At 34.0% G+C, this 11,626-nt stretch overlaps 1 protein-coding gene across 22 annotated transcripts; it reads right to left on the reverse strand.

The window, feature by feature from the left end:
• Positions 1–53: 53 nt before the first annotated feature.
• Positions 54–11,108, reverse strand: LOC114281022 (uncharacterized). Of its 22 annotated transcripts, none has more exons than XM_082902444.1 (11): positions 10,788–11,031; positions 9,500–9,640; positions 7,134–7,283; positions 5,256–5,390; positions 5,062–5,157; positions 4,687–4,827; positions 3,400–3,534; positions 3,206–3,301; positions 2,842–2,982; positions 1,259–1,304; positions 54–1,122 (listed from the first exon to the last, which is right to left on the reverse strand). In XM_082902444.1, the coding sequence occupies exons 3-11, from the start codon at positions 7,155–7,157 to the stop codon at positions 293–295; spliced, it is 1,644 nt and encodes a 547-aa protein (XP_082758570.1). In that variant the 5' UTR covers positions 7,158–7,283; positions 9,500–9,640; positions 10,788–11,031; the 3' UTR covers positions 54–292. The 22 variants fall into 22 exon arrangements, with proteins under 22 accessions (XP_082758570.1, XP_082758571.1, XP_028079255.2 ...); XM_082902445.1 differs by having other exon boundaries at positions 9,500–9,643; positions 10,788–11,014; XM_028223454.2 differs by having other exon boundaries at positions 2,836–2,982; positions 10,788–11,009.
• Positions 11,109–11,626: the final 518 nt, after the last annotated feature.

An 11,626-nucleotide genomic window follows, 5' to 3' on the forward strand; every position in this document is an offset into this window, starting at 1 on the left:
TCACGGCTTCTCTAGCAACCATCCCAAGCATCAAGGTTCAAGACTAATCAATCTCACAATAACAGATCACAAATTCTGAAAGTATTCATTACAACACAGGAAACAGGTAAGCACTAAAAGCACAAATCCACAAGTTCAAAACATAATGCACAATAGTTAAGTTTAAGCCTCTACAAAACCAGATGTCTCTATAGCTAGAAGAGTCTTATATCTACAAAATGACATTTCAGTTTTGATTCTCGAGGCAGCATAGTTTTGACAAAAACAAGAAAAACCCTAGCCAGCTCATCTTTCATGAGTTCACTCTTGGTTGGTGTTCATTGTTTCCTCCCAAGTTAGGTTGTCCAGGAGGCACATAGGTAGGATTCATTGGCAACTGAGGTACAGATACAGGCTTCCCCCCCGGCGCATCAAAACCCGGTGAAGTATTGCTTTGGAAAAAGTTGGGTAAATAGGGCATGCCGAACTCTGGTAGTGCTAAACTACCATCAGTTTGAGCACGAGAGGTGTTGACTTGTTCCTGGAAATAACCTTGAGTTGTTGCAACATTATTCTCAACAGCTAGTGCCCCTGTAAGTGTCTTAAATGCGAATTCTAGGCACGGATCGGACCAGGAATCCCCAGATGGATTGACTTCAGATCCTAGATTTTCCTGGTCTTTCATCTCAGTTTCTGGCCTTGCTGGTTGATCTTCTGGAACAGCTTGGTCCTCCAAAGGCTTCTCATTAATGTCTGACAGTTCTGTGCCTCTCAAATCATGATCTGTAATCTGCGTTGAAATCGTCTGCAATGGTTTCACTTCAGTTTCACCAGACTTTCCAGCTGCAGCTCCATGAGCTTCTTCGCTTAACACACAGTTGGCCACCGTCTTGAGTTTGAGCTCCTCGAGTCGTTTTGAAGACCGACGAGGTAAATCAAGTTCTTTTTTAACCTTGGGTATGCACTGCCTTTTTATGTTGTGCTTATTTTCAATACTCTTCTTTTCCAGATTCTCCTCCTGTAAGATCTCAGTTGAGGGAGTGGAAACAGTCCCATTGTCAGCAGATACACTCGTGCATTGCCTTTTCTGCGAGCCCTCAGCATCCGTTGTTTCAAAGCTGCTTGGGGCATTGTTTTCTGTACCTGCCGCAGTAAAGTCTACATCAGAAGCAATGAAGTGTATTTGTTTTGGATACTCAACCACCCCTTTTGAGTTGTTCTAACTTGGGCAGACTAAACACAGCCAGTAATATGTATATATCACTCATTGGTCTCTCACCTGTAAAAAGTTGTCTTCTGGTTGTATAGTGCCCTGCAGATGGAAGCTATTGACAGACAAAAACAGGCAAAAGGGATATTCTCAGTAATTAGAACTTTCATCTATCAGAATGTCTTAATGACTCAATAATAGTAGAAAGTGCCAAACTGAATTATAGATAGGTGGTAACGTCCATATGGTAATTGTTGCAATATACAAAACACCAGGCCATAAACTGGTATTTGGTTTTCAAATATTCATGAATGAGCTCAGGGGATTAAGGATAATAAGACAACACCCTTATGGAGAATAGAAACAGTATCAGGTAAGAATGGAGCAACAAGCACAATAAAAAAGGTAAGAATGAAGCAACAAGCTCAATAAAAAAGGTGCGAATGGAGCAAACAACACACCAGGGATCCAATGTAATGAGCAACCATAACAGAGAAGCTTCAATTAAAGCATGCAACTGGAGTTTTCAAATGACATCATATGATGAAAAACAACACACCAGGGATCCAATGTAATGAGCAACCATAACAGAGAAGCTTCAATTAAAGCATGCAACTGGAGTTTTCAAATGACATCATATGATGAAAATGGTGAACCTTTATTTCAAACACTTAAAAAAACCAGTCTTAAGAAATACAGTGCTAACAAAATCAGATTTACAATTTCCGTGTGTTGGTGAACATCCGAATAGGCTGCATATTAATGTTGGAGAATGGAAAAATAACAACATGCCAGGAATCCAATATAATGAGCAAACATAACAGAGGAGCTTCATGCAGACCTAGTGAAGTCCTTAAATGATCATATGTTATAAAATGCTAAACCTTTGCAAGCAACTTAAATAACACTCTTAAGAATGAAGTGCTAGCAAAATTTGTTTACATTTCCTTGTATTGATGAATATTTTCATATGTGCGCAACAAGGTTCCAAATTGCTATAGTGAGTATTTAAATTAAGTTACAATTTTCAAAACGGTAACATGAATTAGGCAAAAATCACATGATGTGCAATAAAGTGCACCACGCAATTTAAAACTAAGAAACAGATTTTTAACTCCTTTTGAAATATGTGTGCATGCATGCATTGTGTGTGTGGATGTGAGTCTGTTAAAAAAAAAAAAAACATATGCATGACAAATTTTAAACAATATAGACACCCTAATCAAATCTCACAAAATTTCCAATTAATCATTGTTCTTAGACCTCCTACATAGCATATCATATGTACCAATATAGTATTAAAGCACACTATATCTATTAATTATGGCATTTCTGCATTTTGTATTTATCCTATCAACAATCTAATTTTGCTTCAAAGAATTTCTGCTTGGGTGACAAAGTGTTTATTTCATCTTTCCAAACATTTTTGAATGTCACAAGATATTCAAACACTAAAACTGACACTTATCCTCTTTTAGCTTAAAAAGTACTTCAATGAATGAGCTACACAATGCACAAGCACCAGCCAATCATAGTTCTTAATGCAAGTTCAGTACAACAAAGAAATTAAGACCAACACTGAAGAGATCAACAACTACAGAAAAATGAGAAAGTCACTATTAGTTGGGGCACCAAGCAAGACATACACTTACAGAAGTCTCTCCATTTAAAAATTTCACTTCATCCCTCTTTGTTGGTTTGGTAGCACAACTACTAATGTCTCCAGTTTCCAGATAGCGCAAAGCATCCTTCTGGGAGCGGAATACATATCCACTTGCAGGATCCGTGTAGTACTGTATTAATTAGAACTCCATCAACATTCATATACAGTCTCAGGAAGGACTAAAAGTACAGAACTCAACAACTCCAATTAAGACAAACCAAAGCAAGGTACGTGAAGATGCACTATCTATACCAACACACACAGTGCATGTATGTCTGTGGAGAGAGAGAAGGAGAAGGAACAAGAAAAAACTGAATTGAAATGGAATCCGAGTATGAAAAAGAGATTCAGACCGGATCTCTTCTTGTCTTATTTGCCTTCTTTTGAATTCTGATTTCTTTTATCCACCCTGGAGGTAGTCCCTTAGTTGTTACCCTCACAATCATATCCTAGATATCACTTGAAGAATCAGCGCTCGATCTCTGCTTAAGCAAATGTAGTAATATGCAATCCAACAAAGTTTTCTCAGGTACATTGTAGAACAAACCTTTTCTCCAGACTGCATTGTAACCCCCGTTTGCTTCTGTTCAGATACGCAAGTTGTACACTCCAGAGCTTTCACATTTTGAGACCCCTCTAGGTTCGAAGAGCTTATTCCTCCACTTAATTTACCCATGTTAGGCTGAACAGAAAGCACAAGTAATAAGATTATTGGTAAAATATGTTTAACCCTAACCATGATTGAAGCACTAATAATCCCTTCATTGTTATAATCACATAAAGTTTTTTCGAGATAGCTTCTTCAATAATAAATTTCTAGCATAAATCAACACAGGAAAAGGTAGAATTCATAAAGGTGATACCAAAAAAATGTATTTTTCCCAATTACAGGAAGAATAAATGAAGCTTTTACTGTAGATCTCTTCAAGCAGATTGTGAATTGGACTGATCTTTATAATTATTCAAATTTGAATTCTAATCTAACACCTCATAATATCACTTAATATTGCAATATTGTCTATTCTTTTATAATTAGGATTCAACCTGATAATGAATATGACCTTGTTGATAACCTAAGAAAGCACAGACATGGATGAAGATGCGGACACAGGACACGGCGATTTCAAAAAAATGGAGACACTGACACGGCGGTGACATAGCAATAAAATATGTTTTCATATTTTATTTGCTATTTAGATTAATATTACATCCACAAACAATCAATATTAACAAAAATAACTCTAATTCTATATTTTTTTTTAAAAAAAAAAGTCACTTATAAACAGTTTATATATTTTTTTTATCAATGATCTATTAAGTATTTAAATTTAAAAAAAAATAATAAACATCCAACATTCATCAAAAGCACTAAAGAAAATAGGGAAAAAGACTACTTGGCATGTCAATAGTGTCCCCCGAAATGTCTCCGGTGTGTCCCCTAAAAATAAATTAATTAAATAACGGGACACGCCACATGCGTTTCCCTGTTGTGTCCGTGTGTCCCCGAAGTGTCTGTGTGACCGATGCGGATACGGCACTTGTTTTGAAGTGGTGGTGCTTCATAGCTGATAACATTAAATATTTGATATGTAATGCAAATAACAATCTACAGATCCACATATGCACCAAATCAAAAAACTATGCCCATTCACAAAATATTCATAAGCTAACTGATGCTTATCCTCCTTCAGTTTAACTTCGGTGAATGTGCTGAAAAATGCACAAACAACAGAGCCCAGACATAGTTTTGAGAGTAGTTTGAAAGAGAATCACCAACTACAGAAAAAATGACAAAGCAAGTATTGTTGGGGAACCAAGCAAGACACACACTTACAGAAGTCTCTCCATTTAAAAATTCCAGTTCCTCCCTCTTCTTTGGCTTGATAGCGCATGTACTAAAGTTTCCAGTTTCCAGATAGCGCAAAGCATCTTTCTCGGATCGGAATACATATCCACTTACAGGATCCGTGTAGTACTGTAGTAATTAGATCATCAAGATTCAAATATAGTCTCAAATTCTGAAAGGACTAAAAGTATAGAACTCATAAACTCCAATTTGCTGATAATGAAACCAAAGCAAGATATGTGAAAATGCAGAATCTACAGTAACACACATGGTGCATGTGTGTGTGGAGAGAGAGAGAGAGAAAGAGGAAACAAGCAAAACTGAATTGAAATATGACCCAAGTATGGAAGAAGAGATTCAGACCGGGTCTTTTCTAGTCTTATTTGCCTTTCTTTGAATTCTGATTTCTTTTATCCAGCCTGGAGGTAGCCCATCAGGTGTAAGCCTCAGAATCACAGCCTAGATATCACTTGTAGAATCAGAGCTTGATCTCTGATTAAGCAAATGTAAAAATATGCAATCTACCAAAATTATCTCTGGTACACTGTGTAACAAACCTTTTTGACAGAGTTTTCGCTAAAGCACATTTGCTCCTGTTTGGATGCACCACTTTCACACTCCAGAGTTTTCACATTTTGAGATCCCTCTAGACTCTGCGAGTTTATGTCTCCAGTTGCATCACCCATGTTGGGCTGAAAAATGAAAAGAAAAGCACATTTAATAAGAATATTGATAAAATGTGTTATCCCCAACCATGCTATGGAGCACTAATTCCTTGATTAATCAAGTGAAATTTTTCCCAGTTAGCTTCTTCAATAGTAACTTTATATTATATATCACCACAGGGGAAGGTAGATTATGTGGAATGTACAGGCACAAATTTTGGTATCCCAATTTTATAATTTTATGTTTTTTTAAATTATGTTTATTTATTTTAATCATAGTTTAATTCAGAATTCTACTATTACTTGGTATCTTATTTTATTCGGGATTAAGTTTTCAAATAATATTTGAATTTAATTTCCTATTTTGATTAGGGTTTTTTAGCTACCAATTATTAGAGTTTGCCTTGTACAAATCAGATTAATAAAATTAATTGTTAAGGCTATGGCCGTTGTGCATAAGGTTGTGACCCTTGTTTCTTCTCTCTTGTTTCTGCCATTTTCTCCCTTCTTTCTGCCTCCCCATGCTATGTCAGTTCGGAATCAGAATTTAGCTCCGATCCCTATCCCTTCTTCCCCAGCAATTCTACATGCACTAAAAATCTTACTAAAAGCATATTTGTTCAAATATCATAGGATGTTCAAGTGTCATTGCTTTTTTGACAACCAATCATATTTGGCTTCTTGTACTATTAGTAAAAATTTTAGTAAGAGTTTTAATGTCCATAGAATTGTTCTTTCTTCCCTTTCCTCCCTCTCCCTTCAAAACAAGAAATATGACAACAAGCCCTCAAACCTATGTTGCCACTGCCATTGCAACCCTAGCCTTTTTGCATCGCCATTGTTTCGCCCCACTGGTGCTCATCACTCCTCTGCTATCGCCATCACAGAACCCTCAACAAAAGTAGTCACTGGAGAAGACAATTGGCGCCCCTCGCCATGCCCATCTCGCCGTTGCTACCTTGTGTCATCATTTGCTCAACCCAAGACATCACGTGGTCATTGGTTGGATTTATTTCATGTCACCAAAGAAACCATCAAAAGAGGCTACATCTGTATACTATTCCCCGTGCTACATCTGTATACTTCATAAATGTACAGTCAAAAGGGGCTTCTTTTTTTGAAATTGCAAAAAAAAAAAAAAACCCAACACCCAATCAGTACACATTAATGTGCGTTTGGGAGGAGAGAGATTGAGTACACATCTAACCTTTGGCACAATGCACAAAGTGGTAGTCCCAAGACTTGAACCCATAATCTCAAGGTTATTAGGCCAAGTTTTAACCATTGAACTAACGGCCATCCCTCCTTTTTTGCAATTGCAGTTAATATAAATGAAGCTTTTGGTGGAGACCTCTCCAAGCAAGTTCAAGCTGTCATCACTGGTTGGATTTATTTCACGTCACCAAAGAAACTATATCAAAAAGGGCAACATCTGTACACTATTCCTTGTGCTACATCTGTGTACTTCATAAATGTAGAGTCAAAAGGGGCTTCTTTTTTTCCAATTGCAGTTGGATATAAATGAAGCTTTTGGTGGAGACCTTTCCAAGTAAGTTGCAGATTGAACTAATCTTAATAATTCTTTGAACTAGAATTTTAATCTACCACCTCATACATCACTTAAATAGTTATTGTTTTAGAATTAAGATTTGCCCATAAAATGAATATGAGATCGCTGTTAACATTAATGTAATACAAATAACATGCTATAAATCCTCATATGCATAAAGTAAAAACAATAATGACAAATTGAGGATGTAATGAACAAACATTGCTAACAGAGTTGATGTCCATTTTCTTCTGTTGGGATGAGAAGCTGTTGTGTTTTGCAGTTCAGACACCTCTGGCTTGGAATAGATTTTGCTTCAAATCAATGGATCAGTAACACAGCACTGCAATGAACCAGAAATACAAAACATACTGCATAAAAGATGCAGTACAAAATGTTTAATGATGTAAAATATTCGTTATCAAAAACAAAACAAAACAAAACAAAACAAGACATAATGAATGAAGAATACCTGGAAAGAAACTATGGTTTAATTTTTATATTCAGTCAAATATTACATAAAAATAGTAAAGTATAAAGACCCACAGGTCCATTCACATTGACCTATCAAATTATCACATAAAGAGTTGATAAAAAGCACTAAAGTTTAATGTTAGAGATTACCCCTAGATGGATTAAAGAGTCAACAGATGGCATTGTCTAGTATCTGATAGTAGTAACAAAGACAAAGACGAAGGGATCGGCAAACAAGAAGATATGCAGAGAATATCCACAGAGACTGTGGTTCCCTCCATTCATCTCTACAGATAAAAGAAAAGTTTCCAATTTTTTAGGAAATTGAAGAATAGTTGCTAGACCAATTTGAGGAGCAGGAGCAATAGCACAAGAGTGTAACTTTGAAAATGGGTAGGCATGATAACACTCAACAGAGCCTATGCTATACAATTTTACATCTTAAAATTATTAGGTATTATATTTTTAATTATTTTATATTTTTGCCCTCATTTACCTCAACAACCAAGGACTATAAACAACCAAGCATGATCAAGCAAAATTGAAAACAAAAAAAAAAAGGTGTTGAACATAGATCCCATGAATGAGCGTGTGAAGATTCTGTTATGGAATTAATAAATAATACCAATCTCCACGACTTGGGTAAACAATCACACACACAATTAATCTAAAAATGGGCAAGAAGATCAAACACTCAACAAGAAACATAAGAGATTTATGTGGTTCACCCAAACAAAAGAATTCTTTTTTTAAGAAAGCAAGCCTTTTATAAATGAATTTTTTTGGGGAGGTCAGACAATTTTTGTTCTCTCTATATATCAATCTCCAAGTTAAAGATAAATGAATTTTTGCTTACATTCATCTCATCATGTCTCAACATGGGACCAAATCATTAAGCACCCAAGCACAACAGCTCATGCCTCACCTTTGACATGCAAAACTTTTTCCTTACATATTTTATTGAGTTTCCAAAACTTGTTTTTTAAAATCTTTTTGAAAAATTAGAAACTAGTTTTTTTTTTTTTAAATACACCGTTAAAAAAAAATTAATTTTCAAAAATTATTTATGCCCCATAAAGAGAAAAACATATCAAAATAATGATTTATTTTTTATTTTTTTTCAACTGAACTTGTTTTTGAAAAAAATTTGGAAACAAATTCTGAAAACTCAACCAAACAGCATAAACTATCTAAGTTAGAGTTAAGAACTACAAAGTACCAACCAATACTAAATGAAGCTTCATCAACTCCAGCCTTTTTGCTAAATATTCTAAATTAATATTGAGTTATAGAATCAGTACTTGAAAAGTGTTGCAGAGCAAACAAGTCACCTTTAACAAAAACAAAGCTCTTGACTTTTCAAATGGTAGACAATTTATGAAGCATGGGTACTTCAACAAACAGCCTGTACCTGCACTGCATACTTGATGGGTATTGGAACTTCATATGGTACTTTTGCATATGTATAGAGTACATGAAACATAAACTCAAATTTTTTCTTCTTAATTTTTAGTGTACCCAAACGTACCTAATATATACCCAAGCCCTCAGGTGAAATAGCATGTTCTTCTAATATAGAGGTATAATTAATTTCATTAGACTTCCTTTTTTCTTTTTCTTTTTTATGCTTAACATAATTTAAAAATTAAGCTATGATTTCTAAGTTAAATAATATAATGACATTTAATTTTGGTTTATACCTTTACTTTTAGCATTAAGTGCAAATTATAGGTTGGGTCTTAACAAACTAAATCATCTAGTTAAATTTTTCATTACTTCAAATTAAAAATAAATATTTTTTTTACAAACCTATCCACCCATATCCTACTTTTTTTAAAATTTTAACCTATTGGTGTACCCGTACACATACGTCATAGTAGACAATATGTACCATTAAATAAAAGACAATAGGAATGCCCCCAAATCAACATAATCTTTCATATTGTCATCTTAGAAAAGACAATGCAAATGACTGCATAGCATGCATCAACAGTGTAATCAAATTAAGACATTTATTAGTTGATTCAATCTATTTATTCAATAAAAAGAACACGCCACATAAGATACCATTATTCTTAAATGACATAATTATGGCCAACAATTGATTACCCACCATTTTTACCTCCATCAACGTCACATGTTTCTAATTGCAGCCTGCCTTTACCAACTTATAAAACCAATCAAGCATGCAGATAGTTTTGGCAATCAACATCAAGTAGCCGCAGATTCAGATGAAAATTTACTTTCTGCCAGACTGCTAGTGATGTAGCCAGGAATTTCATCCAGTGGAGTAATTGAACAAGTTATCATCAATGTCACCATTTAAAAATTTTAGTTATACACTATCGAAATCAACTTCCTTCCACATACTACACTTGGAACATTTCCAATTACAATGACAAAAGTAATTTAGTCTTGTCAAAAGACATGTAAAAATAAAAATTAGGGCATAATACAATTGTTTTAACAAAACTAAGCAAAGTCTACACCTTTACAACTGAATTGTCCTCAGAGAGTTTTCATTTTCGGAAATCACTACATGATAACCTCATTATTTATGCTATCAAACCCTTCCTTTTCCATATATGTAACCAAAAATAAATTCAAAACACCCGAAAGCACATAACAATATGCAAATGATTCTACAAATATCAATATCTGACAAATTTGGCTACATATATACCTTCAATAAATACTAACAGTAGGTTAATTGCATATGTTTCTAAGTGGGTTGAGATATTCAGTTTATAAGACGCAAAAAGTTTGCCATTATGTGTGTTTGTCTTTATTCCACTGGGTCATTTTGTGAAACCGATAAATTTGTTTTTGTGTTTTCTGATTCCACTGGGTTCACTTTGTGAAAGCCCGAAACTTTGAATAAACTCTACATATACTAGATAAAAAAAATAAAAAATAAAAAAAATCAACATTCGGTGGCTACGCCCATGCTTTGTACTACATATAAACATCAATGACCCACGTCCACTTTAACATAGATCTAATAAAGCCTCATCAAAGCAAATCTAGGCTAAAAACTTGGGATCCAACAAATTTTGCTGCTTTTATCTCTTCCCTTGTTTCATATAAAAAATAATTACTATTATTATCATCTTTTTCTTACTTAGCAAGCATACAGCTCTTGTATACTAGTGAAATCAAAGCACCCTGGTCAATAAAAAGAAACAAATCACTCTAAACAAGCTAAGAAATCAAAACCCCCAAATATTCAGATCAGACAGGTCAACTCTTCAACAATCAATTTCAAAAACTAGCTTGAAAAGCAGCATATACCAATGCACTAGTTCCAATTCATGAAATTTCAGAACCAATACCCTCGGATGAAACGAAAAGCCCTAAAACTCAAAAAACATCATGGCAAAGAGCTCGAGAAATTCGAATACCTAGGTTTTTTTGGCTGTTCTTGAGTTTGACATGTCGGCAGAGGCCAGTCCGGTAATTTTTTCGGTGATGTTTGGGTTGGATTTGAGGATTCCGGCGAGAGATAATCAGAAAATGTGAGGTTTCTCCGACGATCGAGTCTGTGATGTATAAATATTAGGGCTTTTCTCAAAAGGTGTGGTTGGGTTCGACCACGCTTTGTCGAAGAAGTACGATAGAGACGACTGTCGAATTTGGGAATTTATTAAATATGGGGAAAAGAGTGCACACGTGTTGGGAGTTGCGAACAAGATAGACCCGAGACGCGTCAGCTAGGGAAGGGTACTTCTGTGTACAGTTTATTTATTTATTTTATATATACACCCCTTCATTATGTGAATTTTACAATTTTATCTCAAAAATAAATTATTATTAAAATTAAAACTGTAAATGAACCAAACTATTATTCACCTTGTTTAGTTTTAATTTTATAAATTCAATTTTTTTAAAATTAAATTTTTTTAATTTTCATATTTTTTATTTTTAGTAAGTATTCTTAAAATTTTAAATAATCTTTTACTTTTTTAGATGCACCTTATTTAAATATATATAAAAAGTAAAATATTTATAAAAAAAATATTTTAAAAAATAATAAATACATAAGAATATGAAAATGTACTAAATTTTGGTTTTTTTTTGGTATTTAGTAAATTTTTTAAAGATTATTTACATATATATTACTTTTTAAGTATATTTATGTTGGGTGTATCTAAAAAAATTTAAAAAAAAAATTAAAATAAAAAAAATCAATGAAAACAAAATAATACGGAAAATAAAAAATTTTAATTTTCTAAAAAGTAAA

Source organism: Camellia sinensis, chromosome 13 (assembly GCF_055761805.1).
Source record: "Camellia sinensis isolate YWXY chromosome 13, ASM5576180v1, whole genome shotgun sequence".
NCBI lineage: Eukaryota > Viridiplantae > Streptophyta > Magnoliopsida > Ericales > Theaceae > Camellia > Camellia sinensis.